At 38.1% G+C, this 19,894-nt stretch overlaps 1 protein-coding gene across 2 annotated transcripts in view; it reads left to right on the top strand.

Moving 5' to 3' along the window:
- Positions 1-19,894, top strand: part of TULP4 (TUB like protein 4) — a 146,304-nt gene that overhangs the window by 97,603 nt on the left and 28,807 nt on the right. For both annotated transcript variants that reach the window (XM_030446976.1, XM_030446977.1), the window contains exons 5-7: positions 9,861-10,041; positions 12,502-12,636; positions 16,277-16,443. In XM_030446976.1, coding sequence (XP_030302836.1) covers positions 9,861-10,041; positions 12,502-12,636; positions 16,277-16,443 — 483 coding nt within the window. The remainder of the gene's footprint in view (positions 1-9,860; positions 10,042-12,501; positions 12,637-16,276; positions 16,444-19,894) is intronic.

The following is a 19,894-nucleotide window of genomic DNA, read 5'->3' as shown; positions in this document are numbered from 1 at the left end:
GTGCAGAGGTGGGAGCCAGAACTCAGTTCTCACCAGAAGGTAGGAGCTAATTAACAAGAAGCACTGTCAGGTGGTTACCAGTGGCACCAGGTCTTTTCATGAGCTTGCCTTTCAGGCTCATTTGTTTGGGTATGGCTTTAGTCCCTGGCAGGAATTTTAACTAATAAATACATTATTGTACAGTCTGCTTTTGGATCATCTGATTTTCATCTGTGGTCTATGATTTGCAGTTGCTACCACCTTTTCTGGGAAATAGTTGTTCTAAATAACTCCTAAGATGAATATAGGCATAGTAACCTTACCTAGGAATTCTTAAGGAATTCTTAAGTGTTTGAAAATGTTGCATCTGTTTGGGCAGTGATGTCATCCTCTTACCTATGTTTTCTCTTGCTTGCTGCTCTGGAATGAGCAATTTGTGCTTCTGTTCTTCCTACTGTTTTGGTTTTAATTGGGTGGTGCAGTGTGCATCTGATTCAGGCAGTTTTTGCTATTGTAGGAGTCACACTGATCAAGTTTAATTATGCTCAGACATCTAGCTGTGTGAGAAAAAATCTTGAAGACAGGCTTCTGATGAGTTGACAGAATGATGAAAGGGAGCTACAAACAGGCAATTGGGGCAGTATAAGGAAGGCAAATATTTACCTTAATTATTATGAGTGAAGGGAAGTGAGGACAAAATGGAAAAAAATTACAGCCTGTAAAATTTGGAAGTGTAAACAATGATTTTACTGTTTATTAGAGTGCTTCTTGTCCCTTTAGAGGACCTTCGCAAGTTCATGTAAAGGAACCCTTAAACTGCCAGGTAATATCTATAATTTTGTGTCTTTTCCTCCATCAACTCTGAGCAGAGAGTCCATCGGATGACCTTCAATGTATGTTTACAATGTCTTTAGTCACTCAGGATTTCACTGTAAGATAGTAAAATAGAAAGAACTCAAAGACTTATTTTCATTGATGGATGAATTGCTCAAATTACTTGGGAAGATGGCTAGAGGCTTTTTATAGCATTGAAAAAGTGTCATTAATTAACTAGACAGTTTATGCAAGCCAACAAGAACTGCAGACAATGGTTAAATCACACATAAGTATTTTAACATTGCATGCTGCATAATTGAGCAGTACTGCTGAAATGCAAAAAGAGGGCAGGGGAAGGAGACTTCAGTTGTCTGTCAAGATAAATCCACTTGTTATATAAAGCAAACAGATAAACAGAACTCGATGTGCCTTAATTATCTTTAATATTTTGGGCTGGCTTTAGAACCATTTCAGACCTTTGTGGAAGACTTGCTATTAAAATTTATGATTTCTGTTTGCTTGTCCTAAGGGTTCTGTGAATGTTTACTATCATATGTATCCTTTTATAGACACAATATGTGGGTTTTTTATATATACTTAAAGTGTTTAAATGGTTGCAGAGACTTTGTATTCTTGTTTCATTCATTTATACATGCTGTAAGCCAGTAACAGTTTGGTTTTGTTCTTTACTTGGTGACTTGATTTTTATGATGCCACATAACAGTGGCAGACAGATTTTGTGTGAAGAAGTAATGTGAATTTTAAATGCTAGTTAGCCTTTCCCTGGTGTCGTTTTATTATGTTGTTTTAAAGCTGCATTATGCAGCTATTTCTGAAATAATGCCTTCCTTTTTTCTTTTCTGTTGTTGTAGGTTTGTTTGTTTGTTTGTTTTTCTTGGGTTTTATGAACAGCTTTATTAGCATTGTCTTTTTTTTTTTTTTCGGCATTGTCTTCTCCTTTTTGCCTTTTTGTCTCACGTTGGTTTTCGTGCATCATTCTGCTATGAATACAGCTTCCAAAAAGGAGTAAGAAAAAGAGTTAAATGGCTTGGTGCATTGTGCCTTTCTTTAGTTGTGCTCTCCTTTTCCCCCTAGCAATCAGCAGCTACACTGTAGATTTTGATATTCAGCTGTGGACCTTATAGGCTTCGCCTTGAGTTTTGGGAAGAACAAATATTTTCTCCCTGGAGCCTTTAAGGTTCATCTACAGCTTCAGGAGCTGTGGCATCTCTCTGTGGGTTTATTCCAGGCAAGGTTTTTCCTGTTGTATACCCTAGTCGATGCTGCACAGCTATTGAGTGGGTAATTGAAGGAGCAGAGCAACAAGGTGATGCTTCAGTGTGCTTTCATCTTCCCACTCACTTCATCTGTGCCATGCCTAATCTTTGCCTTGATGCTCTTCATCCAGCCTGTAGTGGCAAGACACTGAGAGAGCTGATGAGATGGAGCCATTTGTTCTAGTCGTGAGGGCTGTAACATGGGGGATGTTTAGGTGCTGACAGCACCATGGCTCATTCTCAGTAGCAGTGTTTCATGTCAACACTGTTTCAGATGAGTCTTGCAAATAATTTTTTCCCTTAATGACTCTGTCTGAAAGGAGGCATACAACTCATTTAATATTTTACTCATTCTTGTAGAAAGGGTATTTGATGTTTGTTACTGCGAAAAGCAAATGACTGAATGGATTTCTGCATCCCCTTGGATACAGAGTGTTCTAGGACATACAGATCACCCTCAGCAGTGTAGCTTGTAACTCTTTACCTGGATCTCACACTACACTCAGGTCACTATATTCTTAGATGACCAGAATCTGGGGGTTGTTAAGCTGTATGTACTGTAGCACATCTCCCCCTCCCTCATGAAAGAAAGGATGTCATTGGCAGCCACAAACTTGAGACAGAGGAAGAGCTGAAGACTCGTTGTGCTGTTCCATTAATGCACTTAGCATTTTTATACCAAGTGTACTGCTTTACATTTTTGAGCATCTGTATTTGAGTCAGCAAAGTAAAGATGAATGCAAATAGAGACTTGACCTGTAGCAAGTATCAGGCAGAAGCTGTTTGCCTCTCCTCGCACCTTGCTGGCACTTGTACAGAAAGATTTGCTCATATAGCCTGAAGTCCTTAGTTCTTTGTGACAAGGAGATATTACAATGACTTATTAGTATATTTTTATAACTTATTAAGCTATTATTTGAAATTTATTTTTCTGAAGGGCACTCTTTTATGTTGCAGCTGTAGGGGCAAAAAGTAAGAACAAGGATTTGCTTTCCACCTGTGCAAAGTTGCAGCACATACTTATGCTATTTTAAGGTGGTTCAGAGGAAAAATGGCACCTCTTCCAAGAAGCTGTTCTCTTTCTAAGGCAAAGTCATATATAAAATAAGAAAATTTCTTTAATTAGTTTGCTCAGATTTTTAGTTAGCCAGGAGAGGGCTTGTGAGTGGAAGTGTAATTCTTAGAGGAAAAACTCTCCAAACTGTGAGTGTTTTGCAGCTTTTTTCAAAAACAGTTGTGTTGTTCCATTGCCAAAGCCACTTGGATGAAAATGCTTTAGCCCAGGACCCCTTTGGTTTATCCAGAGCTTTGTGGTCTTTTCAGTTTAAAAGAAATGTAGCTGCCAGAGTGGTTAATTTAAACCTTATTATCACTGGGATTTGATCGATCAATTTCTTGAATGTTAGTAAGACCAGGAGCTAAATGGGGTCTTGAACTTGAGGCAGATATGTTCAAGTCTGTGAATAGTCTGAAACTTTAATGCAGGGAAGGAGGATTAGAGTGAATGGATCTGAAGGAGGAGATTTTTGGATTTCTGCACTATGTCTTGTCTGGCAAAGCAAGTCCAAGTTTCGTAGCAAATCAGAGATGAAAAATGATATTTTTGGAAGGTGATATCACATGGTCTCTCCATTGATTTGACCTAGAGATAGCATGCCAATGGAAAGTGGGAGTAGTATCTCTTTATTCTCAAAAACCTTTCCTGACAGTGTTTGATCCTGTGTGGATTCAACTTGAAATCTCTGATCTTTGTCAGGAGCCAGTTTTTTGTTGGTGTTCAGACATTCAGGCGTTGTTGGTGACTGCATCAGCTGAAAAGGGATTAATCCTTTCCTGCTTTCCTTGCTTTTAGGATGGTAATTCTTCAGTGCCTCATTTCAGTAAGTTTATTACTCAGCCTATCTCCATGTTGACTCGGCTATACTTGACCTCACCCATTCTCTGTATTTCCTGACCATGCTGAGTTACTTGTTTCTGCCAGGGCCCAAGACCTAGAAGGAGAATGCAGAAGTTGAGGAGCTGGTTTCTATTAGCATATGGCTTGACCCAGGGTCTACTTGATTTTGTATTATGAAATTCAAAACAGCAAGGATGTTGCTTCTAAACCACTTTGTACTGTATTTTCAGTGGTTGAGAGTGCAATCCTTGTTGCTAAGTAATACCATTTTCAATTAGGAAAAAAACCAAACCACAAAGCCCCAGCAAAAACTCTCAGACTTCTAAAGCTCTAAAAAAAATTTTAGCTTCAGCAGTCAAAATATCTTTCAGGAAATAGCTAAACCCTGGCTTTAGAGCAGTGAAGGAGACTGCCAAGTATATCTGTTGACTTCTTTGCCTAATTAAGTGGTCGTTAGTAAAACTAATTGCATTTTCCCACCCAGCAGCACCAAGTAGTTGTTTTTGTTACCATGTATAATTTTATATGTGTGAAGAATATGTTTTCATAGACATGTGTGTGCTTTCCTGGCAGTTTAATGAGAAAACAGAAAGCCATGCTGCTTGAAGAGTATTTCTGCTGTGGAAGCATAATGGTTCAGGCTCAGAGTCCTGTCCATGTTAAAAGTTACAGAAGATGTTCTGTAGAAGGCTTTCCAGATGGTGTTTTTTTGTTCATTTTGCATACTACTGCAAATACGGTTTGAAACTTGACACAAGTTTTAAAAAATCCCCAACTCTGTTTCATGTCTAAAGTAAACTGAGGCATGTTGATAACTTAGTAAACATTACATAGAAGAGCAACTCCTTTTATGAGATGCTTTCTTGAAAAAATGTCTCAAAAGTGAAGAAAGAATATAGAAATGTGTGTGCTTGGAGATACACAAGTCAGAATTAGTCCAGGTATAGTTAATAGGAGCATGTAATAAACAGTCTTTCTGTGACTTGCCAGAATGCTTTCAAATAACATCATACTCACTTGGACAATTGCATCCATCTGCAGGTCCTAACTTGGGCATAGCTTGAGATCCCAGTTTTGACACTATTTATATTTTTGATGCCTGAAGCAATGTGCAAGACTCTCATTTGCTATGTTGCACTTTTTAGGGAGAAATAAAGCTAGTGTGGGTTGAGTCCTCAACTTTTAGTATTTCAATATTTATTAAGCAGATTTCTCACCAAGAGCTCCATTGTGTTTACATTGTCTTATGATTTGAGGCCTTTGTAATAGTTTTCTAGACTTTGTAAGAGAGAGAAGGAACAAGACTGCAAGTAGGTAACTAAACCAGTGCTGCTTTTTGAAAAATTTTAATGGCCTCAAATGAGAATTTTACTGGTGTGTATATCTTTAGTTAGCTGGATGATCCTGTGGTGTCTCATCATCCACATGTGGGACTGGTAATTCCTTGTGTCAAAACGAAGCAAAAACTCCTCTTAGTTTTTCCAGACATAAAGGCAGTCAAAGAAAACCTAGTGCTTTCCCCTGAGCTTGTGTGTGAATTGCAGTGATGTCTCTTTTTGTGTTGATTCAAGAAATCATTTTGCAGCGGTTGAATTTTTTATGGAAATAAAATTGTTCAGCAGGAGAGCAGCTTTCTCCCTCTATCCAGGTCTTTTTCTTTCTCTTTGCCTTCTGTGTTAAAAAAGAAAAGCCAGAAATACCACAGTGAGAAAAACAAACTTTAACTTTTTAATGTGTCCCAAGAGGTGGCTGCTGCACTGTTGTCTTCTTTCTGATGGAGAAACAGTAAACAAGAAGAGCACAAGGGATGCAAAATGCTAATACCAGAGCTAAGTGGACTGCAAAATGTTCTAACTCAGCCTTTGCAAAACTGCCATTTTTTTGCTAGGCTAATGAATGTAAATATTTAAAGGCAATTATTTTCCAAGTACTTTTAATGTCACTAAGCCTACCTGCATAAATAGAAGTCTGATCCATAATTTTGAATATTAATCACTTCAATAAATTTTGGCTCAGCAAAACAGATTTATCTCTATTACTATGATAGCATTATGGTGACAACTGTGAAGGCTATTCCTATCATGAATACTGATGTTTCTCCAGATGGCAAAATCAGGGCAAAGAGAACTAATTCAGTTCCCTTGAACTGCTCGGCATCTTCTGACAATGCAAATGCAGTTGGCCTTATTAGCATTTCTGGAGGATGTAATTTCTGAGGTACAGTGCTGACTTTTTCCTTTAGAAGAAGATGGAGGAGGAGGCTGAAGGAAAACGCAAAAAGACAGGTCTAAACTTTGAATAAAAAATAATCACTTCTCATGTCTTGAAGGGCAGCATTGTTTTTCACAATGTATTTAGTAAAGGGTTTAGGAACATTCAAGAGATGTTTAAATAAGGTTTACATCTGCACCTTGCAACTGGTTAAAGCAAAAATTGAACATGGAATTGCAAAACACCTGTGAACTGATCTGAAAAGACTTAGGCATAGCATGTTTCTTTCGGAGGGAGATCATAGTTCCTAGTCTCAAATGTGTCATTGAAAGTGATAGTTAGAAAAAAGTAGTTAGTTTAACAATTTAATTTTCTCAGCTACTTCATATTTCTAGGTGAGGTGTGATAGCAAAATCTCCCCCTTTCCTATTGGGCTAGTATATTTAAATTAACATAAAGCTTGAGCATTCTTACTATTGATGAGTTTAATTCACTGACATAAAACCAAATTAAACAACCACAAAATGTGTTTGTGCAAAAATAACATCATTGTTAGGAAATTACAGTTCTCTTATGAAGTAGCTGGTTTCCTGAGCTGAACCTTCAGTGCACCGGGTCTTTGGTCACTCCATTGTAGCTCTGTTGATATCACTATATGCTGGTACTGTCTCTGGTCCAGGCTCACTGCAGAATCACAAGTTGTGTTACAGGAGTAGTCACAGTTGAGCCCAACAGATCCACACATAGCAAAGACACTGAATAGGCTCAAGTTGTTCCTCTGGGACTGAATTTTTTAGTTTTGTGGCTGTTGTAATATTCATTTCATCATGAGATGAACACTTCAGAGCAAAATGCCCTGTCTTTTGATTACCACATCTTTTAGGAATTGGTATATTTCAGGCTTCTAATTTCAAAGAGTCTTTGAAATATGGGGGGACTTAAGGGGATTGCAATCTTAAATGATAGTTTAATGAAGTATAGCTTTAAAACTATTTTTAGTTGTAAAACATTTAGACGAAAAACCTTTTTTCTTACCAAAACTAGATTTTGCAATTCATCACGAGTTGCCACAGAGGATGAGAGGTCAGCAGATTTTAGAGAGGAGTGTTTTTCAGGTATTTGTTTTTGCTGGGATTCACCACAAGCTTGGGTTTAGTGAGGAATCCAGACACTCGTATTTCAGAACTGAGCCCAACTTTCAGCTGTTGAAATGGTTAGAAAACTGTATTAATTTTCCCAGTGCTGTTTATCACAGCTTTCTCATCAAAGCATACAGCATCATGGCACCTTTGGAGACTACTCTGTATTTGTATGATCTTTAATCATCCACAGTTTCACTGTGATCCAGGATGTGTGATGTTCAATGGGGTTTGTAAAGAAATAATGTATTTGTGTTGTGTAACTGACTCCCACTTTGAATGTATTGGGTGATTTTAGGTATTTTACCATCAGATTATGCATAATTCCACTAATGCGATTCTACAGGTGTTAATGCATGTAGAAATAGTTAAAAAATTAACATCATGAAGGGATATGAGATAGGAGAATAGAACAAGGGGCCAAAGAACTACTTGAAAATAAGTACTTGAGATTATTTTAAAATTACTATTATTAGTTAGCTTTTGTATTCAAGTGTTAACAGTCAACCATAAGTTGTTCATTATCTTTTTCTAACATACCTGCACACCTCCTAGATCTGCAAATACCTGAAAAATATTAACTTAGGCAGCTAATACAGCCTTCTAATTTCTGTGTTGGATCCTCCATATGTACTCTGTGTCTCAACCTTTTTCCTGAAGGTCAAGGGAGTTTTATTCATCTGACATAAGTAGCTTGAGTGGGCATTTATAACTTGAGTGATGTTATGGACAATAACACCATCAGACATTTTTACAGCTTCAGCAGGAGTTAAGCTAGCAGGACTATCAGCTTGATAAATGCTTTCATCTTAAAGGTTGTACAGCTACAATAACCCCAAAACTTAATCCTGTTCTTTGAAACCTATAGCCTGACTAAAGAGATGAGGGATGCCCTCTGACATTTCTGGGTTGCTAAAGAGCTCTCTCATGTTCTAATGTAAGAATTAAGATGCCCATGTGCAGCTGTTCTGGTCTGAACTGGATATTACTGTAGAACTTCATAATTTTAGAGCAACTGGGGACGGTGCTACTTGAAGGGATTAGCTTTAAATTGAGATGAGATAGAACTCTGGGTAGTTAGACCCAAGATTCTATTCCTACCCAATTACAAAATGGGATTTTAGGAGCCAGAATTCTTATACTGTTATTTTCAGAAATAATCAAGTTTCACCTTTTATTTCTGGGTGTTTTACAAGTATTGAAACTCCCAGGAGACTGGTAAAAATCTAATCCATAGAGTAGATTCAAACTGGTGTGAGAAGCTAGCAATTGCAACCAGTAGAATTTTGGCTTTATAGGAGTTTATTTGTGGAGATCTGCATGAAGGTGCTTATGCTCTGAAAGTACAGTGGAAATGGTTATGCACTGATTATGCATGTAAAACATCTGAAATAATGAACAGTGTGAAAGGAAATGGGATGATCCTGTTCTCCAAACACCTTATCACTGCTATAGATAAAATACAAAGCTAGATAAGTTTTTGATCTGGGCATATAGTTGTTAGAATCTTAAATTTACAAATACTGGAAATAGTTGATAGACTGAAGGATAACTATAACATTTCTCCTTTGTTTAGGTTCATTTTTAATGCCAGCTAGTTTTCAAGTTAAGGAGTGCCTTTGAACTTGCTTTAAAGCATACTTGCCTCATAATGACTCATGTGGTAGCAATAGTAGGCTTGGCTAATATATTTATTGTTTTGTGGATTTATTCATCCTTGTTTCCTGGTGTTTTTCTAAAATTCATCAAACATGCAGGATCTTAACTTGCTTAAAGCCTCAACACAGAAAATTCTTATAAAAGAGAAATTTTAGATTCCAGTCAGTCTGAGTTCAGGTCTGACTTCAGTCAGCACACATTGGCTATGGAACAGATAAGGGACAAAAAAACCCCAAACCTTGTGTTTCCCATTTTGTATTGCATGTGGTGGGTAGAAGCTCTTCTTCATCTGTTCCTGCATGTGTAACGTATTGCCTTCCTCTTGGGCTATAGTAATCTACTTCTAGTTGATTGATCATATTGCTTTTTGCCTCTGTTTTTGGAAGACGTTCTCCCACCTTCTCTCAGCTCATCAACTGTATTAGAGCCTGTCCTTCTCTATTCAGTTTTCTGTTTCTCACAAGCTGTTTGAAATCTCTGCTAAGACCTCGGGTTTTGTCAGCTGTGCCTTTTGATATTGTTATGACTGATGCATACCATGGATTCTGCCACCAATTTTAGAGGCTTCTGTATAATCCAAGAATACTTCAAAGTCTGTGGTAGCCTTTCTGCCGGGTCAGTTTGGTAGTAATGGTCAAGGTCAAATAATTTGAAGCATTACTTGGTCATAGATTGTAGAAACTTACCTCTAGACCCCACTGTTTTGTCTTCCTTCTCTATATGTATCTTTGTTTGTGGTGTCCTATTGTGACAGAGTTTCACATCCCTGATTGCTTTGCTTTCAATTGATTTCCAGCCTAGCTAGTTAATTACAAGATGCATTTGAAGAAGGGTTGGGTGCCTGATGGTTGGAGGGACTGAGAGCCGTTCTGTCATTTTCAGGTACTGTTTGGCACTGCTGATGGACAGGTTATTGTCATGGACTGCCATGGCCGAATGCTCGCCCATGTGCTCCTTCACGAGTCAGATGGCATTCTCAGCATGTCCTGGAACTACCCCAGCTTCTTGGTGGAGGACAGCAGTGAGAGCGACACGGACTCCGACGACTATTCCCCGCCACAAGGTAGCGTTGTCTGCACATCTTTTCTTCAGCCTTGAAAGTGCTCATGAAGACATCTGGAACAGCAGGGAGTTGCCATGCTGTACTAAAACAGCAAGATGGCCCCAGCAGGATGTTCACAGTTTTAAGCTGGTGGCTTGTATGTTCCTGTGGAGATAGCATGGGAATGGAGCAGAGGCCTAGTACCAAAGAGTGGGCTCATTCCCAGCTCTGCCACCAGTGCTGCTGTGTGGCTCGCTGCAGGTCAGACCTCATCTGCCTCTCTTTGCACAAATGAGATAACACAAAGCTTAAATTTTTAGTGAAGGTGAATGAAAAACACTAGGCTGGAGTATATCAGGTTTCACTGTTAAGCAGATGTAAGGTATTGCAATGATTCATGCGTATGGAAGTAGTCAAGAGCGCAGTCACAAGAAGTTAATGCATAATAATATATATATAGGTTAATATATAGGTTCATGTGAAAAGACAACAGTAATAGACATAGCAGAAAGTACTGCATCTTTAAAGAAATCATATGAAACAGATAATGCTCATTATTGTAGCCCCATCCTTGGTAGTCCTTACATAAAGAGCTCAATAAAGTCTGTAAAAAGACTGGAAATTAAAATATTTTATGCGTGGCATAGAAGGGTGACTGGAGCCATGCAGAATTACTAATTCCCATGCTTCAGAGCACAGTGCCAGTTTTAAGTGTCAGGAAGAAATCTTTCCTTCCCCCTAGGTATAAATATAACTTGTTGGGTAAAACCTTTTGGTTTTAAACACTTTGGAACGCATTATTAGCAAAGAACTTGGAGGCCTCCATATCCATGTACAGGCAGCCTCATCTTTCTTATGCAAGTTTTGCTGGTACTTCTTAATGCCTTTGATTAGTCTGTAAGATCTAGGTAAAGTATTTCTGTTGTCTGGTGTATGAAGTCTAAATTAAATGAAGAACTAAATTAATATAGCAGTGATTGTACAAAGAAAAATTTTAATACATAATAACTAGAAATAATTCTGAATTTGTATCTTAGACCTGACATATTAAACTGAGGACTCTTCCAATTTTAACTTTTAATTTGGATTCAGTCTGAAATCTTTTCCAGAATCATGGTTATATATGTCAATATGATAAGCATATGTATTTAACAAATAATGATAGAAGATAATGTCATCATCAGGTAAAGTGCTAGCATCTTTTAAAACTATGCTAGGCTTTGAGATTTCTTACCTTAGAAGAAAAGTAATAAACTAAATTTCCTTGCTTCAAAAGCAAGGAAAAAAGCACACAAATTGCTTTTTTGTTGCTTTTATAAAGTACTGGGATTCCAGTTGGAGGATGGTGAAGATGCTGAGTACACAGCTGAGAACTTAAATGATCCAAATGCACTAGCTTTTTCTGAGTCAGTCAAGGGGTGGGTGGACTCATTACAAGCCTATTTTAATGATTACCCAAATATGATGTATTTTCTTTAGAGCAGATGCAGTGTAAACCACTCAAAGGTGACAAGCCTTTGACTCACACAGATGTGTAGGAAGGACTGGAAGTTTGATGGGTTTTTCTTATCAAATAACCTGCACACAGAGACTAATTAACAGACATCTTTCTCCAAAATGCTTTTTAGTCATCTTTTTACAAGATGGAAGTATCACTGTTGACTGGTTCTGCCATTTTTGTTGTCTAAAAGCATGCTGGGTGGGTGCACTTTATCAGGGAGGGGCCAGCAGCGCCTCCTGTCAGAACTTGAAAACAAAAAGAATTATACAAGTGCTACAGATGGAGGTACTGGTCATTAAGTATTTGAATGATGGGATTTCAGTGAGTGCTGAAAGACAAGCCCAGAGGAAGAGAAACTTTGCAGACATCTTTTTTAAAGCCAAGTGTTCCTTTTGGGCTCGTCTCTGTCTTTCAGTGCATTGGATCCTGTTATGCAGGATGTCAGGTAACTTTTCATATTGCTGCCTAGCTCTTAATATTTAGAATTCAGTAATTTGTGAAAGGTCAGTATGTTCTTATTGAAATCCTTACAGTTTCTCTAAGTGACTTCAGAAGGAGTCCTCAGCACCTGTCCAAGCAGAAAGTGTGTCTGACAAATAGCTTTTAATGTGATTATTTTGTTTCTTACAATATTTTTCAACTTGAGTCCCAATGAAGCCTTCCAAAGCACTGGTTTTCAGTTTGCAGACACTTTGGGCAATTGACAGTGGAAAAGGATTGAAAAATATCACATCCATAAATCACTTTGTATATGCTGCAGTAAAAATTCAAAAAGTAAAAACCCTGGAGTTTCACAAGAGCAGACGACCTAACTAAACCTGCTTTGCATTTGCCTATGGATGTTGCTGAAATAGGCAGGTAGAGTTTGAGGCTTGGAACCACTCCTGATGGCAGGAAGCTGAAGCACTGTGTGTTTGAGTCTGGATGTTATTATTTCTGGTTCTTTGCTTTTTGTATACTCTAGAGCCTTGTTTTTGCAGATGGACCAGCTGCGTATCCCGTCCCAGTGCAGAACACCAAGCCACTACTTACTGTCAGCTTCACATCAGGAGACATCAGTTTAATGAACAATTATGATGACTTGTCACCTACTATCATCCGCTCAGGGTTGAAAGGTACAAAAGGAAGTTATTTCACACTATTCCTATCCTCTATTTTTCTTGAATTTTCAGTGGTGTGTGTGTACATTGTTTTCACAATTGTCTCTCCTATCCCAGAACTCGTCCACTGTTATTGCCGTTTCCAGCAGTGACACCTGCTGGGGGAAGAGCAGTGCTTGACTGATAAGAGCTTTTGCATTCAAAAAAATGTTCCAGCTTTTGACATTGTGTTTTGTTGGCGGTGTTGTTGAGCAGATTGGTCCATCCACTGTTTTTCAGTGGCATGTGCTAATAGGTTTATGCTTCTTTGCGTGAATGCTCCTGCTGTGTAACACTTCCTTTGCATCTGTAATTCACAAAGTCTCCTCCTATGCTTTTTCTAAGCAGGTACGCATAGCAGTGCTGCTCTGACTCCCACAGATTTTGGAGACTTGTTAGAATTACTGATTATCAAGAGGCAAGCTATTCTGAGAGAAGGAAAATTCCACTGATTAATTACTGTACTTCTTGCTAAGTGCTGCACATGGATGTTTTTCAGATCAGTATTTCATGTAAAATTCTTAATTCATACTGCAATTTTTACTATTCTTCTCTATCAAAAAGTCCCTTGCTATGCCAGCATTTACAGTACAAATGACAGTGCTTTGCCTGCAGAGAAGTTTTATTTCACTGTGACACATAAGTACATATTTAAATATAGGTTCCATGGCTTCTTTTTGATCCCCACAGGTAAATTAGTTTTATATTAGATGGGGAAAAAAAATAAAGTTGTTGTGGAAGACTTCTAGGTGTGGGATATTTTTGGTGGAAAGCTGCCCTAACACCAGCCCAGTAATTTTTGGGTTAAACTGGGAAACGAACCGGTTTAGAGAAGCACTTGTGGTATCCACCAATGCATCTGCCCAGCATCTTTACAGTGTTATAGTAGATAGAATAGGAAGTAACCTTGAGTTGTCATCTAGTCTAGCTTCTGGCTGGAAACGGTAGGAGAAAAAAACTCCATCTTATTCTTTAGATTCACAGAGCTCTGATCTTGCTGAGGATCTGCTGTTTCACTTTACCCGTTGACTTTCACTGATACAAAAAAAGATCCCCTACATAAGCCCTCTTCTTCTAGCAAAGAATTTGCAAGCTGCAGTTGAAATATTTTTTATGAATTGTAAACTTGACTAAATTGCTGACATCAGCAGAAGAATGTGCAACATCTTGCTGGATTGGGAGTGGAAAGGCGATTGGGAGATCACTGTCTCTCTTTTGTTCCTATTCCACAGTGGGCATATAGCTATTCCAAATCTATCTATAAAATATATTTTGCATATAGCTGACATTCAGAGGTAAACATTTTCTGTACCTTCTCATGAGTTGTTTTTTTTTTTTTCAAGTGACTAATTTCACTGGTTGTTCTCACATGCAAGGATGTGCAAAACCACCCAGCTCCATCCGTTTGCTATTCTGCTGAGAGTGGATGGTCTTCAGTACTGTGTGCAAATCTTAATTCATAGGTTTCTGTTTGAAATCTGCAGATATTGCTTTGTGGACACTGCAGCAGATACCCTTGTCTCTATGGGCTGCAGTAGCAGGCAACTATAAAACCATTTCAAGGATTACCAGTATATTTTGATGTTCTACTAGCTTTGCATAGCTGTCATTTTACTGGGAGCATTCATAATAAATTAATGCAGAAAAACATTTTCTGTTGGATTGGAATTTGACAATCCAAATACAAGTTCTTTTCATCCAGCTTGGACACTTCTGGAAGTTTTATTAATCCTAGTGGAGGTCTTGAACTGTTCAATTATATCCTTTCTTTTTTTATGCTTTTTAATTCAGTTAACCTGAGTACACTGCTACCTGCAGAACTGTGGAACTGCATCTCCTAGTTTGCTCCAGCTACCACGTGCAGAGCTATTGCACATTTAGAGTTCTATCTATTCAAGGTTTGCTCGAGGGATGGCTCTGATAGCACCAGCCATTCACTTGCAGACTGTTAGCCTAGATGAAACCTTCATCTAATTTCTAATCTCTGTGCTCATGCTGAAACCTCGTTATCAGTTGAGCTATTTTGCGTCCAGGTTCAATAGAAGACACAGTTGGCAGTGCAAGTGTGCTGTCGAGGCACACTGTCCTGGGGAGGATGCTGCAGACTGTGTCCTGCCTTTCACTGCCTTTCTAGCTGCCTAATTCTATGACTTCTGAGAGAGGGAAAACAATGACTGGATGCAGTTTTATCTGAAGACATTTACCCAAAAGAGATAGCTTTTTCATTCTGGTAATTGTATAGTTAAGCCATTTACCAAAAGTGGAGTTGATCAGCATGCCTCATTGGTTTCTAACCTGCCTCTCATTATACTCTCTGAGAAAGATGAATTAAATCCCACTGCAGATTACTCAAAAGGCTGAGGACTAAGAGGAAAAAAAGGCATAGAGTGCCTAGCTGTAGAAGAATTATCTTGAAGAACATTGGTCTTGCCTCTGATATGTACAGAAGCATAATTCCCATGAGAAATATCAGAAAGTTGAAATAATACAAAGTCATTTAAATTGCACATAAAAGTCCCTGAAAATGACAAGCTGACAACTTGAAACAGCTTTGAGATCCCTCCTGCCAACTCTCGTTTCTCTCCTGCTTCTTCATTTGAAGACAGCTTCTCTTTTCGCCCACAAATGTCTTCAAAGAGTTCTCAGCAGATTGAGCATCACAGAGCACAAAAAATTTGCCTTTACTTTCACTTTGTCTCAGCACAAAATGGCTACCTTCCACATCCAGTTTAGGAGTAAAAATGTGAAAACAGTAACTTAATATTACTTGCACATGCAAATCTGCCTGTGAAACACAAGCAGAAACACAAAATACTGGTTTTGTGTTCTTGTTGCAGTGTGACAAAGAGCTGGAGGATATGAGAATTTGAAATTAGCATCCTCGAATGAAGCTGTGGGTGTTCCTCATCATGAGGTGCCTGTAGGAGAAGAAACTGATACGTATGCTCAAATCTATGTATATAAGAGACTAAGCAATCCCAATGTTCTTCTGGTAAACTCCTGCTAGACAGAGATTTTCATGAGTCAGGTGTCAAAACAAAACCTATGACATGGAGGCCATATGCATATATGGACAAAAATACAGAAGTTTTTTGATGTTACACTGAACTATAACTCTAGTCTGAGTCATGATAAAAGTTATATTCACATCCAATGAGAATGTGAGGCAGTGCCAAATATGCTGCTTTTTTGCACTGTAGGCCTTTCCAGACAAATATGCTTTGCTTCTGTCTTAGTGAGATTTATCTGCTTGATATTAACTTGATTCTACTTGCCCCAAAGATGTGTATAGCATCTTCCGCATCAGTTTCAACACCTCTAATGAATTCTTGTCCTTGGGTACTTAGGAGCAGCCACTGATTACATTCTAGACTCACCATAGAGAGAGAAAAATGAATGGGTTTTACACAGTTTTGCAATTTACAAAATAGAGTCATTCTGGGAAGGGCATGTGTGGCATATTTGCTACTACTTCAATGAAAGGATTTAGTTTTCTAAGTACTTCATTAACTTTAGAGAGCATGATTTAGCTGTCCAAGTCACTTCCCAGCATCTGGAAATGCTGTTCCTACTGATTCTAACCAGTCTATGTTGCAAACCATCTTTGTGATTTCAGATGTGGTGGTACAGTGGTGTACACAAGGAGACCTACTTGCAGTAGCAGGCATGGAGAAGCAAAACCAATTAGTTGACCTCAGCAATGGTTCTCTCTTCAAAAGTGCACTTGTCAAGTTCTACAATGTGCGCGGGGAACATATCTACACTCTGGAGACACCTGTGCAGGTAGGAGGTGTTTTAAGTCAGTTTTAGATGCTTTGCTGACACATTTTCCCACATTAGCTTGTTGGCATAGACCTGCAGTATAAAAAGTGTTGCAAAATGTCCTGAACACATTCTAAAACACTATATAGATAAAAATGAACTCTAATTATTGTTTGCATTAAGGTGGACATCCAAGAGTGCATCTGATTCTAAGGCCCACTCTGCTAGGTATTGTGTAAATATATAATGATATATAATGAGAAACAGTCTGTCTCCTAAAACCATTGGTCCGTGAATGGACAAGATAGAAAAAGAGAATTCTGTTGTTTTATGGATAGGTGGTTTGAGGAAAAAAAACTTGGTAACTTGATAATGTAGCAGAGCCAAGAACTGGATAAAAATATTCCAAGTCTCGTATCATAGCCACAAGATAATTCTTTCTTTGTTATTGCTGTAATTTGCTAATGTACGATCTGTGAATCTGATGCAATGTTTCGCTTTTTATGGCATCAGATGGAGAATGATGAATCAGAAAGCCTTGTTTTTCTTCCTACCTTCTGTACAGACTTTAACTGTAACCTTGGTCATGTTACTTGACAAATAAATGTCAGCACATGGTCTGTGTGCTGCTTAGGAGGACAGCATGCTTTGTAGGCCAGTAATGGTATTTCAGAACCCAAATGAATGTCACTCTACAGTTTATTTCATTTTCTGCAGAATATGATGACTCTGGTATGATTTCTCACTGTTAATAGTGAAACTTAATTTTTAATAGCTTTGAAATCTAAAATTGAAGGAAAATGCTGTAGATATTTCTTAATGATGTTTTATGATGATACTGTTTATTATAATTTCTTTTTCAGTACCCTGATCTGGGATGGATACAAAAGGATGATGTAGTAAACCAGCTGCTAAGCTTTTGTGTTTGCTTATATTTAGCACTAATCTATGCTTATTAATGTTACCAGTCTAATTTAGATAGAATTCTGTAGTTTTACAGTGTATAAAATAATATTCTCTAAAGCCAACTTAAATATGTACAGTGGCATCTAATGGTCATTTAGGTACCTAAAGGACTTACCCATAAGCACAGCTTTATTGTCTTAAACATACACTTTCTGACTAAGTAGCACAGCTTTTTCCTCTCTAGATCAGTTACAGAGAAAACATGTTTATACCAGTGCTGCTTATTCACTGGTGAAAAACAAACCTGGTTCTCTTACTTCAGTACTAGGATACTGTGTGTCCATCTTAGATGTTCAGCCAGTATAACACGCTTGGGTCAAGCTGTGAAGTCAAGCTGTGGTTAGAGCAGTGGAACTGATGAGGTCAGGCTGCCTTAAGGTCTGCATGAGTGCAGGCTTCTTTCTTACTGCTCTTTCCCCCTCTTTGCTCCAAATCACCTCAAATGCCTTTGTTTCTCTAGCTCTCCCTCCATCCCATAAACTTCTTTTCATGTTTTCAGCTCTTCTCCTTTCTCCTCTGCTTTATCCGCTGGGACAAAGCACGTATTGGGGCTGACATGAGGGCTAATTATTTTGCCATTATATGAGTACCCATAGGACAACTGGCAGGGCATAAGGAACAGGTAACTGCCAAGTTCATACTACAGTATTTATCATAGGGAAAATATTAACATGAATCTCTCTGCTCTTTCCAGCTGCTAATTTTCACTAAAATTACAGCATTTTGATATCATGGAGATTTCTTCCATCCTTGTCACCTTCAGGTGAAATGCCAAGAGCTTCAGAAGTTACTAAGCCAGGTTGGAAGAGAAGGATGGGGAGGATGGGGGGGTGGCAAACCAGTAATTATTAGCACATGCACATAGTCTCATTGCCTTAGTAAAGAAGGATAAAAACAGCATTCAGACTGATAGATTTATATTTATTAAAAAAGATACACCTGTATCTGTCTATGTGGACTTTGTGCTTCTGTGTACTTGAGTGCTGATCTTATTGAGTAGTATTACCAGCTAAGTGGAAGGTATGCTAGAACACTGCTAAATATTTGGTTTACTAACAAAACCAGACTTTAAAAAATTGCTAGTAACTTTTTTTACTCTGTTTGTCTGCTCCAAAGATGTATATGAAAAGATTACAGAGTGAGTCAGTGGTCACACTAATTTGTCTGATGACAGATTCATCAGAATAAATACATTAGTTTTTTGTACAATGACAGTCAGTCTTGTAGTGGGATTTTATAAATTCATCACCAGTTATTAAGAGTTGAAACCAAGAGAATTTTCTCATCTCAAATTCTTCTGCTGCTAACACTGTTTATTCTGAAGCAAGCAGATGTGTGACCAGAAAAGCACTTCTATTCCAGAAGATCATTGTTCCAAATATAAAGGTCAATATGTAAAGCAACAGTGAAAATAGAAAACAGTGGGTTTGTAGATTTCAGGTGCAAAAAAAAATGTGGTACTCTGTCCCAATTCTTTGATAAAGCAGATGTCTGAAAATTTTACCTAAAATATACTAAAATGACTTTATTTCTGCTGGCTGTCTATCCTGAGTGCCTTTGGTATGAAACAAGCAACTTAATAGTTTATAACAAAACTCAGTTTAAAACTGACACAGGATTTATGTGCAACTTGGCTGGCACGTTACCTAACATAAAGTCACTGCAAACCCAGAGGTAGAATAGATTTGGGTACCATAAGTTACTCATCTTCATGACAGATTTTCAAGGTGTTTTATATTTTGCCTTCTCCTCCAGCTTTAGTATGGTTTTGGCATCCTCTGTTTTGTTTGATTAACTCTCAAGCTCTTACCTTCAGTGTAGTATTTTATAGTTCATAAACCTAGTTTGCTGACTATAAAACCCTTGGCAGGGAAATCACACTTGTATAGAAGTATCCAAATGAATGCATGAAAAGTAGCAGTCACAAACAGAGCATGTTAGACCTAGCACAGTGTAGCAGCCTCTTGTTCCCTGCTATGAGGCTTCACCCTGAAATGCTGCAAGAATGCATTAGCAGAATGTAGTGGAAAGAGCTGAAAAAGCATTGGTAAGGGTTGGGCAAATATTGAACTTCTGCTACACAGAATCACACGGTTTTGAGCCTTAAAAGAATGATGAAAAAAATGCAGAAGGGACTTCAGTAAGTCACACCATGCTTTTATCTTATTGGAAGCAGTTCTATGAAAACTGGGCCCATACTGTGACTCCAAAGAGTTGATACTGATTATTTGTTTTATACAAAGTGTGTATTTTAAAGGCTGTTGATCACCTGGTGACTGTTCAAGAATATACTATAAATTTCTCTAAAATGTGGTACTCTCACCTTTGTGTACATGCACACTAACTTGATGAAACAAAAATATATCCACCTCTTTTAGCTTGCAAGTTTTCATAGTCCTGCTTTTTCAACATTTAAAAGTGGGATTACAGTAGCAGGATGCCCTGCTGGTCATAATTTTCTCTCTTGGAAGAATGCTAATTTCTTACATTATTTGTTAAATACTCA

This window comes from Calypte anna, chromosome 3 (genome assembly GCF_003957555.1).
Source record: "Calypte anna isolate BGI_N300 chromosome 3, bCalAnn1_v1.p, whole genome shotgun sequence".
NCBI classification, from domain to species: Eukaryota; Metazoa; Chordata; class Aves; order Apodiformes; family Trochilidae; genus Calypte; species Calypte anna.
This window is presented reverse-complemented; position numbering and strand designations above follow the sequence as displayed.